At 34.7% G+C, this 19,264-nt stretch overlaps 1 protein-coding gene across 5 annotated transcripts in view; it reads left to right on the top strand.

The window, feature by feature from the left end:
• The first annotated feature begins 1,958 nt into the window (after nucleotides 1-1,958).
• LOC148940204 (uncharacterized) overlaps nucleotides 1,959-19,264 on the top strand; it is a 59,443-nt gene continuing 42,137 nt past the window's right edge. Inside the window, exons 1-2 of one of the 5 annotated variants that reach the window (XM_089105797.1) lie at nucleotides 1,959-1,979; nucleotides 18,178-18,362. In XM_089105797.1, coding sequence (XP_088961923.1) covers nucleotides 18,180-18,362 — 183 coding nt within the window. In that variant the 5' untranslated portion in view covers nucleotides 1,959-1,979; nucleotides 18,178-18,179. The other 4 variants (XM_089105799.1, XM_089105798.1, XM_089105800.1 and 1 more) reach the window with 4 other exon arrangements.

Genomic DNA, 19,264 nt, shown 5'->3' with positions numbered 1-19,264 from the left:
TGGTATCCAAGGGGGGAGGGGGGGGTAGGGAAGTATTATATTTAAATGATAATATCTTGAATTTTTTTATTGAAAGCAGGGATACCGAAAAGTTTTTTTTTTAATTTAAAGCAGAGACGGTATCCTATCAAGATGGTATCCAGAGGGGGGGGGCATAGGAAGTTATTATATTTAAGTGATAGTACTTTGATTTTTTTTAATTGAAAGCAGGGATGCCAAAAATTTATATTTTTTTTAATTTAAAGAAGAGACGGTTTCCTATCAAGGTGGTGTCCAGAGGGGGGGGGCGTAGGGAATTATTATCTTAAAAAAATAATATCTTGAATTCTATTATTAAAAGCAGCATCATTCCATACAAAGGGGATACGTGGATTTTTATTCATGACAATAATAACCACATCCCGTAGTTAGAATAGATTTCCAGGATTGACTGACGGATTTTTTTTCGACCAGTTGACCCCTAGATTTTTTGTCCCTCCACACTATCTTGAAATATACCTTTTTTTTTGCACATACCAATATTTGGATTTTCATTAGCATACCAGCTTACCCGTCACGCGTTGCCACGATCTTAAAAGAAAGGAAATTCAATGAGAATACCCCTAAGGAAAATTTCTACACGTTCACTGTCTTAGTTAATAGTTTCTAACGTCATAATGTTTTCATTTTAGTTTAATTATAATTGAGAAACATATTCGAATCATACAAGATTACGTTGGATTGCTATGCATGCTCTTCAAAAAATGTTCAATGTTCTGATATTGTCCATTATATAAATTCATTTAAGTTCAACCTAGATAATTGGTTGAGACTGACACATTGATTGGAAACTAATTTCCATTTTCCTTCCAGTACCGAGGTGGGTCATCCACATTTCGTCATTGGGAACTGCTGTTTGATTATTTTTTAAGGTGAAATTTTAAGTTATCCTATTCAAAATGATTATAAATGATTGTGGAAAAAATTGGTAGGACAGGTTGATGTGTGTTTGTGTTTTATATCTATTTCTGCTTGCAATTGTATGTTCTTTTGTGTATTGTAAATATTGTTTTATGTTTTATGTATGGTATATTTCGACAGCTGGATAATGTTTTGAAACATGAATCAACACATGTAAATTAAAGAAGGAAGACGCCAAGCAAAAATACTCTGTACAACATCTTTGTCCAATCCCTATGATAATTTATAAATTAACAGGATTTTCGTGAGTTATACTTGCTGTATTTTTTCTTTAAATTGTTATTAAAACCCGTTTTCAATACAAGGAAGACTTTTTAGGAATCTAAAAGAGCAAAAAAAAAACGATGAATATCAAAGTCGCCCATTTCAGCTGTTTTTAAAGGTGACAAAGCAGATATTGGCAAATGGCATTATGAAAAAATTAAGCTTTTAAGTTCAAACTCATATTCAAAGTTTTTACCCAGATAACTGACGAATTTTGTGATACGGTATTTGAAGTTTTGTATGCAATGATGCTCGATGAAAAAAAACTACTAATTTTGATAATTATTTATGTTAAGAATACATAGCTAATATATACTTCAACTAGTATGCAAGGGTTCTGAAACACCACAGCCATTTTGTCTCTACCGGATTTCTACTTCTCTTGATAAATAACAAAGAAGACCAGTTTCCAGCCAGCGACTTGTGAAGTTTTGAACTCATGAATAGGCTCGAATCGGTTGTAAATTTAAGCTGTGATTTGAGAAAGACAGATGAAAACATTAATGTTTGCGGTCAACATTGATCGCGCCGGCGTCGCGCCGCCAACGTCTTACCGGCGACGTCGTGTGGTACGCTGTTTTTGGTCCCGCCGCCGCCGGTCTTCCCTCATCGGCGTGGCACCGTGGTCTAGTTCCCCATATGCATTGACATTAATAAAGGTCTGTCCCATCTAATTGTGATCTTATACTGTCATTCTAGATGGCGTGTTATTTGACAAAACCAAGCAGTAATTTTGAATTGGAAACAGTGTGACGGTAACTTTTTGGTTTTCTTTACTGATTAGGTTTGGCTTATCGGTTGGTTTTAAGTGGTTTTAAGATTTAATCCACTTTTACTTAAAAGGAATATTTATTACCTAATAAATCGAGTTCAAATAATCAACCACAGTAGCCTTGGCTAATTTTATGGTTTTAATAAATCTCAAGCTTAGGAAAGGTCAGAAAGTGTAAAACTGGTTAATGCTGCATGAGGTAACTCCCGAAAATAAAACAGTAAATTTTCGGAATTTCATATTATTGACTTACGAATAAAGTAAACATACTACTTGATGCCTTTTTTTGGGCTCTTTATGAATATAATAGCCTAATTATTTTTGTTGGAAATGAATTTTACCCCCACCCCTTTATATCCCAATTCAGGTTATATATCTAAACACTAGGAGGAGGGGGGGGGGTAAAGTTTAAATTTAGTTCTCATTTGCACCAGAAATAGACTGGTAAATATCTACCAAATCATATTAGGCTATTGAGTTAGGACTAAAGTGAATACACCATTTGATGCCTTTTTTTTTGCTGATTACAAATATAATAAGCATTTCTATCGGAAATGAATTTCAGCCCCCCCCCCTATATATGCCAATTCAGGGTTAGGATAGGTGGTAAAGTTCTACCAAATCATATTATTGACTTACGCCTAAAGTGAATATACCACTTGATGCCTTTTTTATGCTGATTACAAATATAGTAATCATTTCTATCAGAAATGAATTTCAGCCCCCCCCCTATATATGCCAATTCAGGGTATATATTTTTACATTTGGGGGGTGGGGGCAAATTTTGTTTCTGATGTAAATAAGAGGTAAGTTTAAACTTTACCCCCACCCCCACCCCTAATGTAGAAATATATACCCTGAATTGGCATATATAGGGGGGGGCTGAAATTCATTTCTGATAGAAATGATTATTATATTTGTAATCAGCATAAAAAAAGGCATCGAATGGTGTATTCACTTTATTTCTAACTCAATACTATGATTTAGTAGAACTTTACTGGTTAGGTTAGGTATATATAGGGGGGGGGGGCTGAAATTCATTTCCAAGAGAAATGCTTATTATATTTGTAATCAGCTTAAAAAAATGCATTGAATGGTGTATTCTCATTATTCCTAACTCAATAATATTATTTGGTAGATATTTACCAATAGACTTTACCCCCCCTCCCCATAATGTGCAAATATAGCCTATACCTAAAATTGGTATATATAGGGGTGGGGGTAAAATTCATTTCTGACAAAAATGATTGTTATATTTGGAAAGAGCATAAAATAAGGCATCAAGTAGTATGTTTACTTTATTTGTAAGTCAATAATATAACTGCCAAAAATTTACCTAAAACACTTTAATAGTAAAAGAATTGGGCCCTTTAGTGGCAATAATATGAACAATCACTCAAATTGCCTTTCTTGGCTCTTTCCAAATATAGGGCTATTTGACTAAGCTAATAGTTACTGTGAAAATTTTATAAATAAATAGGGGTAAATACTCAAATGTCTCCTATCATTTCCATCATTAAGCTAGGAAGAAGGCAAAAACATCACTTGATACATTTTTTAGCTCTTTCCAAATAAACTGATTGCTTTTATTGCAAATTATAGGCCCTATTTTGACCTTGTAACAGATCCCTGAAGGTGGCACTTACACATATTTTTGCCACTAGAAGTGAGGGCATAAATTTACATCCACTTCAGGTCATAAGGAGACATGTTAAGAAAACAATCCTTACTTCATAATATGCTTAATAATCCTAGTTAACATATTACCCAAGGGGAGCACCTTTATCCTCACTATTTTACTTCTTTTGTAGACTAGGCTAATGTTATGGTTTTAAATAAATCTGAAGCTTAGGAAAGGTCATAATTTAGGCCTACTCACAAACTGTAAAACTGGTTAATGCTGCATGAGGTAACTCCCAAGAATAAAACACTTTAGTAAGTAAAAGAATTGTGCCATTTAGTGGCAATAATATGAAAAATCACTGAATTTGCCTTTCTCTGCTTTTTCCAAATATAGGGCTATTTGACTAAGCTAATAGTTACTGTGAAAATTTTATAAATAAATAGGGGTAAATACTCAAATGTCTCCTATCATTTCCATCATTAAGCTAGGAAGAAGGCAAAAACATCACTTGGTGCATTTTTATGTTGTTTCCAAATAAACTGTTTCCCAAAAATAAAACACAGTAAATTTTCGAAAGTTCATATTATTGACTTATGAATAAAGTAAACATACTACTTGATGCCTTTTTTGGGCTCTTTATGAATATAATAGCCTAATTATTTTTGTTGGAAATGAATTTGACCCCCACCCCTATATATCCCGATTCAGGTTATATATCTAAACACTAGGGTGGGGGTGGGGAGGTAAAGTTTAAATTTAGTTCTCATTTGCAGCAGAAATAGACTGGTAAATACCTACCAAATCATATTAGGCTGTTGAGTTAGGACTAAAGTGAATACATCATTTGATGCCTTTTTTTTTGCTTGTTAAGAATATAATAAGCATTTCAATTGGAAATGAATTTCAGCCCCCCCCCCCCCTATATATGCCAATTCAGGGTTAGGTTAGGTTAGGTGGTAAAGTTCTACCAAATCATATTATTGACTTACGCATAAAGTGAATATACCATTTGATGCCTTTTTTTATGCTGATTACAAATATAGTAATCATTTCTATCGGAAATGAATTTCAGCCCCCCCCCCTTATATGCCAATTCAGGGTATACATTTCTACATTAGGGGGTGGGGGCAAATTTTGTTTGTGATGTAAATGGGAGGTAAGTTTAAACTTTACCCCCACCCCCGCTAATGTAGAAATATATACCCAGAATTGGCATGTATCGGGGGAGGGAGGGCTAAAATTCATTTCCGATAGAAATTATTATTATATTTGTAATCAGCATAAAAAAAAAGGCATCAAATGGTGTATTCACTTTCTTTCTAACTCAATACTATGATTTAGTAGAACTTTACTGGTTAGGTTAGGTTGGGTTAGGTATAGGGGAGGGGGCTGATATTCATTTCCAATAAAAATGCTTATTATATTTGTAATCAGCTTAAAAAAATGTATTGAATTGTGTATTCACATTATTCCTAACTCAATAATATGATTTGGTAGATATTTACCAATAGACTTTACCCCCCCCCCCATAATGTGCAAATATAGCCTATACCTAAAATTGGTATATATAGGGGTGGGGGTAAAATTCATTTCTGACAAAAATGATTGTTATATTTGGAAAGAGCATAAAATAAGGCATCAAGTAGTATGTTTACTTTATTTGTAAGTCAATAATATAACTGCCAAAAATTTACCTAAAACACTTTAATAGTAAAAGAATTGGGCCATTTAGTTACAATAATATGAACAATCACTCAAATTGCCTTTCTTGGCTCTTTCCAAATATAGGGCTATTTGACTAAGCTAATAGTTACTGTGAAAATTTTATAAATAAATAGGGGTAAATACTCAAATGTCTCCTATCATTTCCATCATTAAGCTAGGAAGAAGGCAAAAACATCACTTGATACATTTTTTAGCTCTTTCCAAATAAACTGATTGCTTTTATTGCAAATTATAGGCCCTATTTTGACCTTGTAACAGATCCCTGAAGGTGGCACTTACACATAATTTTTGCCACTAGAAGTGAGGGCATAAATTTACATCCACTTCAGGTCATAAGGAGACATGTTAAGAAAACAATCCTTACTTCATAATATGCTTAATAATCCTAGTTAACATATTACCCAAGGGGAGCACCTTTATCCTCACTATTTTACTTCTTTTGTAGCCTAGGCTAATGTTATGGTTTTAAATAAATCTGAAGCTTAGGAAAGGTCATAATTTAGGCCTACTCACAAACTGTAAAACTGGTTAATGCTGCATGAGGTAACTCCCAAGAATAAAACACTTTAGTAAGTAAAAGAATTGTGCCATTTAGTGGCAATAATATGAAAAATCACTGAATTTGCCTTTCTCTGCTTTTTCCAAATATAGGCCTAGTTGACTAGGCTGATAGTTTCTGTGAAAATTTAATAAACAAATAGGGGTAAATATTCAAATGTCTCCTACCATTTCCATCATTAAGCTAGGAAGAAGGCAAAAACATCACTTGGTGCATTTTTATGTTGTTTCCAAATAAACTGATTGCTTTTATTGCAAATTATGGGCCTTATTTTGACACTGTAAATGGATCCCTAAAGGTGGCTCTTGTAGCCTACATATTTTTGAACTTCTGATTTCAAAGAATCCCCTTTTATTTCAAGGAAATTCAAGGTAACCCACCAAAAATTAGGGATGGTTGAAGCACTGTCCTCAAGAGCTACTGGTTATGGTGTCTGACTAGTCCTGATGTTATGGGCTCAAGTTCTGCTGCATGCGTTTTATTTGTAAATATGAATGTATAACAAAGATAACTTTTCATTTAGATCAGTTGATAACCAGTTAGTTGATCCAGCATTCTGGAATATTAATTTTAAAAGTTCTTAAGAATATACTGCTTGCAAGTGTTCCAAAAAAAAGGATAATAATAGGACAAATATAAAACAACGTTACAAACATGATAACATTCCAATTATTAAAGGGGAGAGCTATGCTCCTTTGTAGCTGCTATGGTAGGTGGTAGCTTTTTTTTTAAATATTAATTTGTTGTCTTGTAGCTTTTTTTGAAAGTTCAGCAAGACTAGTTTCCTTTTAAGGACATCCTTTTACTGACTGCAGGTCAAGTAGCAGCTTTTCACTGATTTTGAATGTTTTGGAAAAGTTTTTTTTTCAAATTTAGACTCTGTCTCTATATAATGTTGCCCCTCAAAAATGAATTCCTACCTAAGTACCAGCTATAAACAAGCAGTATTATGGATTCTTTTCATCTAAGCAAACAAATTTTTAGCATTAGACTATCTTTGACATTATATAAAATTATTCAAAGGTCCAATCACTTAAATCCAAAAATAAAAAAAATGGAGATAATTAAAAAAACAGAAACATAGCTGGTGTTAAGCCTCATTGACAAAAGCTCTAGGCGTGTCTGACTATGTGTTTTGGTGTATAGAAAAGGATGAAGAATATTTTGGTAAGGATTTTTTTAATATTAAAAAAATACCACCTCTTAGTGATCACAAATTTTACTTTCAAATTGCATCTTTTTATAACTTTAGATGCCACCTACTCTTTTTTCTAATATTAATTAACAGCCAAACTAGACACACTTCAAGTCTCCATATCCTACCAAAAAACTTTTCAGTAAAAAATCTACTCTGGAAAAGGGTGTCCTCGCCCAACAGGGAGCACTTCATATGGTAGCTATTTCACACCTCAAAACTTTTCTGGATAGTGGCCCTATGGCGGCCCCCTTAAAAGCAAATGATAATATAAAAATTAATTCAAGTCAAACTACTTATAATTATTACAGTGAAACAAAATCTAAAATTATCTATTGTTAATGGCCTTTAAAAAACTCTAGTTTTTTGTTTCAAAATTTGTCTTGTAATTTTTTGTAGGTCAGTGTTATGTTTAAGGAATATACTTACTGACATAAAGACTCAAGAGTTAGGGAAACACTTTGATGCTAATGTTCCACAATGTAAAGTAAACTTAATGATTTGGTGTCTCAACAAATTGGCTGATAAATCGCTTTAACACATACATGTGTAGCTCATATCAATTACTTAAGCTTATTGCAGAAGTTTCTGGACCTGACCCAAAAATTTGCACCAGCCTGGAGCCACAGTATTACACAACTTAAGAAGGGCTTATCATTTGTAATGACTGTATATCTGATAAATGATGCTAAGCCTTTGAAGGAATATTGCAAGGATGTTTTTGACATATAAAACGCATAGAATAACAAATAGTGGAGGCTATTTGATTATTCAATACTTTGAAACACTTCAGATAGAATACTATATTCCAATGAGTGAATAGAGAGCATTAACACGCTTATGGGAGTATACAATAAGTTTTCTTAGCTCTTCACTGGAATTTTTTGAATTAATGGTTTTTTATTAAAGTTCAAAAGTTTTAAAGATTAGGAAGATGAGTTTGTGGATTAAGATTGGAATATTGGTAGAGACACTATGACAGTGGTCAATTATGGCTCTGAAACTTGGTTGTTTTGAAAGACTTGGGAAGATTTGTCAAATCTCTACAGGGTCTCCCATTTTCTAGGTCTCTAATGAAAAAATGGTTAAATGAAGGTTAGGCTGGGTCTTCACAAATGGATGTCAAGAGAGCCAAAGATTATGGTTTTTCACCATTCATCTAGTACCCAATGGGAAGCGGGTGTCTGCCTAAATGGGGCAGAAAGAGGTCACTAAGAAGGGTGTAAAGGAACTTGGAACTTCATTGAAGAAGGTGAAGCTTTCAATAGGTTGGAATTGAGGAGGACTGTGTGAAGCTGTGTTAGTCCTAGGTGGCTTGATGCTGCAATGAGTTTTTAATAGTAGCAGAAGTTTTCAAATCAACTTTCAAATATCTTAGTAAAATATAAGCTATTGATCTGGTGAAATTTTTGATGCACCATCTATTGATTTGTGATGTACCACTTGATGCCATGTGTAAGTTAATACACCAGTTACCGCTTAGTGAAATTCAACAAGCCTAGAAAGGTTCAAATTGTGCCAGGGTTCTTGCGTTGAACTGGGATGTTAGTATTTCAGTCTTTGTGCAATAGTTTCAAAAATTTAAACTTGGAAACTGTTTTTTTCTTTTTTTTTGTTACTAAGAAATCTGATTCCAACTCTTTTTTTTTTCTTAAATGGCTAAGGCTAAATGGTTTACTTTAAAATAATAAGGACAGCGTAATAAAAATATTTTTTTTTGTCCCTTGGGTCCATCTCTGTTCTATGCATGCCTAAAACTACAATTTTCTAAGTCTTTTCTTCTTATTATTTGAAAACTATGAAGTTCTTAGCGTGATACCACATTTCTGTAAGCGTTGCCATGTTCAACCATGAAAATAAATAAGTAAACTAACTAGCTAAATTTCACAATATTTTTTACCTGTAAAGATCCAAGCAACAACAATATATGGACTTCCAAAGACAACCAAACCTTCAAAGGAAGATGATATGTTATTAAGCAATTTGCTGTCATGTGTTTTTAGCTTGTTTTTTGTTGATTTTTAGCCCATGTTTGACACCTGGTGCTATCAGAAACTGTACAACTGCATATAAAGGTCTTTTCCATTAAAAGTTGAATTTTCAAGTTTTTCCTAATTTTTCAAGATAGCCTATACATATAGTTGAAAAGTTTATAATTATCCTGTTAAAAAAAATCAGATTTTATTTCCGCTGTCCTTGGTACTATATGTCTAAGCCTATCTACAACAGTTAACTTTGAGTAAGTCTTGACTGTTCCAGAAACCTGATGTTAAACTCAGAAGTTTCTGGTAAAAAATACAACTGTTGTAATGATGATAGTTACACAATATTGAGTTATCTGAGCAACTCCTATTTTGAAAAGTCATTCAGAGTAACTTGCTTATTGATATATTATACTTTAAGTAACCCACATGTACTTGAATGAGTACCTTGTGATAGTAAAAAGGAAAGGAAATGGAAAAAGCAGATTATTTGAACATGATTCTACTTCTATTACTACTGCTAACAACTAATTGTAGCATCAAACTTATTCCAACACAGCAGCTACAGATGTTCCTCTTCCACTCCAATCCGTTCAAACTATCATTCTTTATCACCTACTGTGAAGTTACAGTTTCCTTTCAATCCTTCCTTGGGGTTTTTTTTTTCTGAATAGGGTATTTTCATCCTGTTCTGCAATGCCCTAATTTCTTGTGGCTTCAAGTAAGTGGGCAAGAAGCACAGTCTTTGGCAATCTGTCATCCTTCATCTGTAAAATGTGGCTTAGCCATCTTCAAAGTTTTTTGTTACTGGCCTAGAAAATGAAAAGCCTCAGAAAAAAAATTAGCAAATCTTCCTCAGCCTTTCAGAGCCTCTATGTTCCTGAACCATATTTGACCACAATCTTTAAAGTAGCTTCCAATATTTCTTCTTCTTCTTCTTCTTCAATTATAGGCTTCGGATGAATCCATTTAACCTTTTTCGTATTGTATGATTATGTCAGGGGTGTCCTGGGAAATCAAATATAGAGATTAGACTATTATTATTCAATAATGGGCTTTATACATCATTGATGAAACCACCTATATTTAGGCAGTTAAAGACAGCTTTGAACAATTCAGTATCATCAGTTGAAGAGTGTCTCCTTTGTGTTAGTTGGTCAATATTAGGGGTTAGCTTTAGGCGCTTGAATATAGCAGATAAAGTTAGCCATTCTTTTTTATGGTTGAGAGTTGCCACAGGGCAACCAAAAAGAACATGGTTGATGGTCTCATCATAGGTTTGACATAGGCGGCAAAGAGGGATCAGTACTGTTGGAATGGTGGTGTTTTGATAGTGATAAGTTTGGCTTTTAAGGCCAGTAGCATTTGATCGTATTATGTGGTACATCTTTGAGTCTTTCCGGCATGTAAATGGAGAAAGGTTTGGTGGACATTGGTTTGCTAGATAAATTTTTAGGCGCCAATGGTTTACATCTCTTACTGGGATAGGTCTTCCAGAAATTATTTCAAGCTGAAGGGCAGATTTAGCTATTTCATCTGCCTTGTGGTTCCCTTTTATACCCATGTGACTTGGGATGTACTGGAATTTTGTGGATATACCTTGTTTAAGTAGTTGGTTCAATAGTACAAGAGTGGTGGAGGTATCATTGTCTGGGTAATCTGAATGTTCTGGTGATATTGAGGCAAGGGCTGATTTTGAGTCTGAATAAATTATAAGCGGGGTGTTTCTTGGGGGGTTTGGCATCTTTATAATGGTTTCCAGTGCAATGTTGATGGCAGCTATTTCAGCTGTCATGATACTCACATCATTTTGGAGCCTTTCAGCAGCTGCTATACCTAAAGATGGGAAGTGAACTCCACAGGCAGTCCTGGAATCTGTTTTTGAGCCATCCACAAAAATTGGGAGGTGGTGGATATATCTCTGAGACTCAAATTCATGAAATAATGATTTTACATAGGCAAGGGAAAGGTCGGTTTTAATAGCTGGCGCAAACAAAAGGTTCACTTCTGGGTAGTGGTTAGCCCAGGAGGGTATCCGGGGGTATATTTGAAATAAAGAAGATGCAGGTATGGGGTAGGTCATTTACGTGGTTGCAAAGTCCCGTGCAAGGCCCCTAAAAGCTACAGGGTTTCTTAGCCAGTCATGTAATCTATGGGACCTGTTACCTTCAATTTTTGTAAAGTAGCGTGCAAGTAGGATGTCTCTACGCATGGGAATAGAGGTGAGACCACTTTCACTGAGGAGGACGTTGGTTTTGGTGTGATTCCTGAGGCCAAGTGTAGCACGGATCATAGTATTCTGGACGGTCTCCAGACTGCATAGTAGGGTATTTTAGCATGAGCCATATACAATTAGTCCATAATCAATCTGAGATCTAATATAAGTCTTAGAGAAATTTATTAGATTTTTTTCATGGCAACCCCAAGGCGTATTGAGTATCCTTTTTAAGAGACGCATTTTTCTGAAGCATTTTAGTCTCACATGTACAATGTGGAGCCTGAAAGTGAGTTTTTGATCTAAAGTGAGGCCAAGATATATGGTGTGTTGTTGCTCTTGGATGACAACACCATTTAGGGTTAGTAGGGCAGATTGGGGATTTCTCCTGTTATGAAATTGTACTATAGCTGATTTGGATGGGGCGGTGGGTAGGCATGAATTGTTGGAGAAACATTCAAAGGCATAAAGCGACTTTTGTAACTTGGATTGGGCTAGTTCAAAATCATTTGAGGTAGACCATAGGACTATATCATCTGCAAACTGAATGTTTGTTTGGGGTAGGTTAAGATCCCATAAATATAGTGAAAACAGGAGACAGCTGAGGACAGCACCTTGGGGAAGGCCTTTGGAGACATACTTTTTAGAAGTGATGTAGGAATTTACTTGGACAACAAAAGAGCATTCAGATAGGTAACTTTTAAAGAAATTCACTACAGGTATTGGAAAACCCATTTTTGATAATTTTTGCAGTAGGAGTGGATGTTGGATATTATCATATGCGTTTTGGAAGTCCAAGAAGGCTGCAACTAGGATTTGGTTGCCTTTCAGACACTCAGATATGGCGTTGGTTAGGCGAACAAATGCATCAATGGAAGAATAATATTTCCTATATGCTGTTTGGGTATGTGGGATGAGGTGGTTAGACTCAGCAAACCAATACAATCGGGAGTGGATTATCTTCTCATATAACTTTCCCAGAACTGGGGTAATGATAATGGGTCTGAAGGAGTTGGGGTCCTCTTTGGGTTTATTTTGTTTTAATATGGGGATGATGAGTGATGTTTTCCAAGCAGATGGGAAGAAGGAGTTGCTCCAGGCATTGTTGAAGAGAGATAAGAGTACTTTTTTAAACTCTATTGGAAGGTGTTGGAGTAAAGATGGATGGATCTGGTCATGGCTGCAAGTTGTTTTGGGTTTGATTGAATTGATTGCTTTATTCAGCTCAATCATTGTAAAATCTTGGAGTAGATACTGGGACCCAGGCACGTCAAAATGGGGGGTTAAGCTGATCTGAGGTGGATTATGAGGGGTGTTTTTGAATTTCTTCTCATAAAAATCTGCTAAAAATTTAGGCTTTTCTTCGTTGGTTTCCAGCTGCTGACCATTTAGAGTTAGCTGGTAATGGAAGGGGTTCTGTGTGGAGAATTTGCCACACATCTTGTCTAGGAATTTGTGAATCTTTGACTCTTGCGTTTTGTGGGACACAGATAAGAGAAAGTTTTTGCAAGCCTCTTCTTTTGCAAGTTTAATTGTTCTCTTAAGTTTTGCCTCTGCTTGTAGCTTTGCAATATATTTTCAAGTGGATGGATTTCTCTTGAAGGATCTGATGGCATTCCTTTTATTGTGACAAGCCTCTTGGCAAGAGGATGTCCACCATGGCTTAGGGGGTTTGTTATTTTTCAGTGTTTTAGGGCATTGGGACTGGGGTATTGTAAGTTTTGCAGCATCAAGAAGTAGTGATGTGAGATTTTTGGAGAGTTGGTTTGGGTCAGTGGAGAGTGAAGAGTAGTCATGGTTTGAGAGAATGTGGGAGAAGTTTGGCCAGTCTGCTTTTTGCCACACATAGTGGGAAATGAAATGATTAATGATGGCTGGGTCACCAATTTTTGTGCATATGGCAAAATGGTCACTTAGGAGGTTGTCTATTCTGTTGACAGTAGTTTTATTTATTAAACTTGATGAAACTAAGTGAAGATCAATAGTTGAATAACTCCCACTTCTTTTGCTGAAGTAGGTATTTAGGTGTCTAGGAGTCGCTAGTACTATATTTGTAAAATTGGTGAGGAATTCCTCTATGTATTTTACAGCAATATTTTTAGGTGAAGAAACCCAGATAGAACTATGGGCATTTAAGTACCCAACAACCACAAGATTTTAATTTGATAAATTATTATAAATAAAATTGAAAAAATCATGTCCATTGTTATTGCCATTTGGGTTATATAAATTAATAACAGTGACCTCCATGTTTGCCAGCCACAACTTTACACCAATTGCATCAATGTCATGACTGAAATCAGGGAGGCTTATATCACAGAATTTGAGGTGAGATCGTACAAGGATGGCAACTCCACCACCAATTCTATTGGAAGATCTGTCTTTTCTTAGGACATCATAACCAGGAATTTTTAGATTAACTGATGAGTTTAAATGGGTTTCTTGAAGGCATAGTATGTCTATGTTGTGTGAAGAAGTATACTTAAGAAGGTCAGTGATTTTATAGTCATTTAATGATATTTTACTTTTAGTTTGCAACTTATCTTCTTGTTCTTCCAAACTTATTTCAACTGCAAGAAGGCACCCAGTGCCTTAGCTATCTTATTTACCCATAAATTATTTAAAAACTAATTTTAGCATAGGTTATTCATTTACGAGTTTTTAATCTCTCCATGGTATATTCCTTTTTCAATGCATTACACTCTCTCTTTAACCCTTTGATGTTCCAATTAACGCGTGGTAGAGTAGGTATTGCTGAGACTCTTATTTTTTCGAAATAAAAGTAAGAAGACCGAATTTAATTAATTTCAATGTTTAGAAAAGCTGTAGATGTGATTCTTAATCAAATTAAATAAAAAATCAACAGGTTTCTTCAAATGAAAGTAAGGAGCAACAATTAAGCTTAGAACGAACAGAAATAATTCCGTATATGAGTGGGGTTGCCCCTACTTTAATATCTTGTTCGTTACGCTAAAGTTTCTTAGAACTTTAAAAAAGTTTCTTATTCTAATTAAATGTTCTTAAAGAATTGGAACAAGAAGTCAAACTTTAGTTTGCCTATCACTGTTGCTCCTTACTTTCATTTGAAGAAACCTGTTGATTTTTTTATTTAATTTGATCAAGAGTCACATCTACAGCTTTTCTAAACATTCAAACTAATTAAATTCGGTTTTCTTACTTTTATTTATCTTCTTATTACTTTTATTCATCTGTGTTCACACACAGAATTTGCCGAAGGCGAAAATTTCGGGAGAAATTTTGCAAAATCGGCCGAAATTTAGCAAAATTCATGATTTCTGCAGAAAATTCGGCATAAATCAGGTACCAATTCGGTAAAATTTACGAAGATCGTCCCGCCCCCCCCAATAAAATGAGCCTCAGGACGCCCCTGTTGGGCACACAAAATATACTCAAGAATTACCGAAAGTGAAGCATGCAGTGGCATAGCTAAGGGCGCGGCTGCCCTCGGGCACAGCCTCTGAAGGGGCGTTATTTCTGCTTTGTTTCATTTGCAGTCCAATTCTGTCCACTAACCATTGACAGTGCTGAAAAATGGCAAAATTAAAATATTGGCAATTATATAATTATCGAAAAATTATGATAATAGATCCATTCATGGGGATTAGATGGCTATGAAATATCAACTAGCACTAGATTTTTAATCGAATGGTATGTTTTATTTTAGTTTAAGCCTACTTGTATACACATACAGAAAACAAATAGTAGATAAGGAACAATGTGTCACTTTAAGGGCCCAAATTTGAACTGACAATGATAACATTTAGATGTTTTGAAAGACTGTTGAATGGCAATTGAAGTGGTACATTCATCTTTTAGCTAAGAAATTAACTGAAATTAAAAAAAGAATCACCACAGTTAATTGTATTACGTAATGCACTCCTTACCAGCAGGCTCTCATTTCACCAGCACCCATCTTTGTGTAGTAAATCTACAGCAAGTTCAGCAGAGCTCAGTGTCCCACCCCCCTTTAGAGGTTAGTACTTCCCCCTTTGAAGGGGGAAGTAGTAAGGAATGTACTTTCATAGGCCACGATTTGACCCATTCCTGAAAGTTTTGTTTTCCACCTAGCTTAACCCTACTTTCTAAGGTAGTAGTAGATCAGATAGAGTTAGGTAGAATCACATAAAATAGAAAAACATCATATAGAAGTTTACCTTTACCTACGCTGCATCCATAGCACAACACGTTTAACTTGTTTGCCTTATAAATTATTCAGATTTGCCAGGCGTCATGCAAATTTCAGAAGAAATTTTGCAAAATCGGCCGAAATTTAGCAAAATTCTTGATTTTTTGCAGAAAATTTGGCATATTTCAGGTAGCAATTCAGTAAAATTTACGAAGATCGTCCACCCCCCCCTAATAAAATGAGCCCCAGGACGCCCCTGATGGGCACACAAAATATACTCAAGAATTACCGAGAGTGAAGCATGCAGTGGCGTAGCTAAGGTTGCGGCTGCCCTTGGGCACAGCCTCTGAATGGGTGTTATTTCTGTTTTGTCTCATTTGCAGTCCAATTCTGTCCACTAACTATTGACAGTGCTGAAAAATGGCAAAATTAAAATATTGGCAATTATATAATTATGGAAAAATTATGATAATAGATCCATTCATGGGGATTAGATGGCTATGAAATATCAACTAGCACTAGATTTTTAATCAAATGGTATGTTTTATTTTAGTTTAAGCCTACTTGTATACACATACAGAAAACAAATAGTAGATAAGGAACAATGTGTCACTTTAAGGGTCCAAATTTGAACTGACAATGATAACATTTAGATGTTTTGAAAGACTGTTGAATTGCAATTGAAGTGGTACATTCATCTTTTAGCTGAGAAATTAACTGAAATTAAAAAAAAAATCATCACAGTTAATTGTATTACGTAATGCACTCCTTACCAGCAGGCTCTCATTTCACCAGCACCCATCTTTGTGTAGTAAATCTACAGCAAGTTCAGCAGAGGTCAGTGTCCCGCCCCCCTTTAGAGGTTAGTACTCTCCCTTTGAAGGGGGAAGTAGTAAGGAATGTACTTTCATAGGCCACAATTTAGACCCTTGACCTATTCCTGAAAGTTTTGTTTTCCACCTACCTTAACCCTACTTTCTAAGGTAGTAGTAGGTCAGATAGAATTAGGTAGAATCACATAAAATAGAAAAACATCATATAGAAGTTTACCTTTACCTATGCTGCATCCATATCACAACACGTTTAACTTGTTTGCATTATAAATTATTCAGATTTGCCAGGCCTCATGCACTAATCTATTTATGCAAGTTGTAGCATAAAGTTTTGGTTAAAAATAAAAATACTTAACACCACGTGTAACATAGCTAAAAGTAAGAATGATTATGATTATAATTGTTTGAACACCACCTTTTTATTTCATTTTACAATTTGTAATTTTAAATAAACAGAACTTTTCAAAAAAATATAGATGCCAAAATAGGGTATGAAGAAGGGTGTTCAAGTATATACCTCTACTGCTTCCTTCTTAGGGAAAGTACATTGCTCTTTTGCAATGAACCATATGCTTTCAGAGAACCATATGCTAGGGTTTTGAGTGTTTTCTATTGTCAGGACTGACACTGTTGGAGCTAGAGTACAAATATTCATCATGTTTTTTCTCCTCTGAACAGATGAATAAGAATATTGAAGACAATATCAGTAAAGTTTTCAACACAATTCTCTTGTATTTCTGGTAAGGATAGTTGCCTAATCTATCTACAAAATGATCAGTGATACCATGGAAGTAGTTACCACCAAATTGAGTAGTCAGAGTTGTTGAATTTATTCCCAAAAGTTCATTGCTCAGTCTAAAAATCAGAAAATAAACACCTTTGGTCAGAGAAGTAAGATCTTGATAGTTTTATTATAAATAAAACATGCCTTCCAACTTCTCTGCAATCAAATTCCTGTAAATGTAGGAAATTATTATTTTATGCAAATAAATTCTCAGCAATGGATCAACAGTCTAAATTAGAACCCAGGTAGGAATTTCTAGTTTCTCTTCTTCTGTTAAACCTTCATTCTTTTCCTTGGATTTACAAATTTGAAAGATTCTAAAATATAGGTGTATAGTCAACATGACTTGAATTTGAAGTTCAACCTTGACCTGCAAATTAAGTTCGATTGCACTTAATCCGGTTTCTATTTCACTTTCTAAAGATCTCTATTTCTTGTACATATTTTTACAGAAGGAACTATTTTTAGAGGAGGAATGGGGGCAAATAAACAAAATTTCCTTACAATTTAGCTCAAGTGCTTGAAGCAACCTTTCCAATGTTAGATGAGGGAAAAACAGACTCCAATGGTGCTTACACAAGAGGGTTTGAATCTATTCTAGAAGAACAAAAATATATAAAGGCACAAAATTTGATTTCATATTCTGAAAAATATGATGTTTTTCCAGCTAAAAAGTATTTTTTTAATTGGCCCCCCCCCGCGATTTAAATTTTGTTGTACACACTGATTTTGGTACTACTATTTTTAATTGCAATAATACCCATGTTAAGGGTCGAAGATCCAATTTTTTCAGCTTTTGTCTTTTTCGGCTTGGGCCAAAAGAGTATGGTAATTGACAAGAGAAGAAACCATGGCACCTTAACATGGTTTTAATATATAGCCTAGATACCTTTAAAATTGAAAATTTTCCTTTTAAATTATTGGAATATTGCAACGAAAAAAAATCTTGTGATTAAAGTATGTGATTTTTTAATTTTTTTTTTTGTAGACATAGCCTACTTAAATAGCCTCTCCAATTAGTTTCTTATGCTTTTTGCTTGGACTTTGAATATCAGCACATTAATTGGTCTATCTCAAGGGTAGTGCATTTCTTTTACCAAAAATTCCATATTTTTAGATATGGCATTGTTGAGAAAAATTTTTCAGTCATGTCTTACTGGAAGCCTAAACCGACACTTATCCCGTTCACCAGCCTCTATGTTTATGGTACCAATTGTAATTGAGCAAACAGGAAGAGGGGAAAGAGCCTATGATATATACTCACGATTATTGAAGGAGCGAATCATTTGTGTCATGGGTCCTGTAAGTATTTCGAAACACTTGTACATAGAGAGAGAGAGTACTAGAATTCGCTCCTCCTACTCTCTCCACTCCTTTTGAACCTTGTAAATATAACCCGACATGACCTTGCTATTGCTTGCTTGTTGGCATCTGGGACCTTTGACCCTTTTATGGATTTATGGGGGGGGGGGGGGTGAAGGCTCTTGTAAACAAAGTTTGATGCCACCACCCTTTGCTTGCTTTATGGGCTGTGGTTGGCAGCTTCGATTTTCAGCCCTTGTATGCTTGACTATATTGATGACTAATTTTTAGTTTGTATCGTATCCTAATGTGCTTTCTCGTAATTATCAGATGAAACCTAAAACAAGGAAAAATTAAAATGACAAGTTAAATTAAAATTAAAAGAAACAAAACTTATCACAAGTAAGACTGGGACTATGGTTCTTTTAAACCATTTAAAGGCTATAATTTCACTACAAGTCTTTACTGCAGGTTATGATAGACCTCTGTTAACTCCTTAAATTATTTTTTTTATAATTAGAATAAATGGATCTGACATCTATCCATGAATTTTTAACAAGGGGGAGGCCAAACTCCATAAAAATGTGAAGAATAGATGAAATACTAGGAAAATATAATAAATCAACAGTCTTAAAAATATCAACATTTTGGGAGTGGGGGGGGGTAGTGACACAAAGCCCCCACCCCTACTCACGTTTCTGAAATATATATGTATATCAGCAATTTTCTTTTAAAATTGTATTTATATTATTATGCTAACCATCCATTTTTATGTTTTATAATTAGTTAAAGAAGTATACATGTGGTTTTTCTGATTAAAGAAAGAAAAATCTATTGAGATTGAAAATAGATCAACATATGTCCTCTATCACCAGTAAATCTCAAATTTTTTATTATTAAAA

This window comes from Artemia sp. Qi Xiang Cuo, chromosome 20 (genome assembly GCF_049724085.1).
Source record: "Artemia sp. Qi Xiang Cuo chromosome 20, ASM4972408v1, whole genome shotgun sequence".
Taxonomy (NCBI): Eukaryota; Metazoa; Arthropoda; class Branchiopoda; order Anostraca; family Artemiidae; genus Artemia; species Artemia sp. Qi Xiang Cuo.
This window is presented reverse-complemented; position numbering and strand designations above follow the sequence as displayed.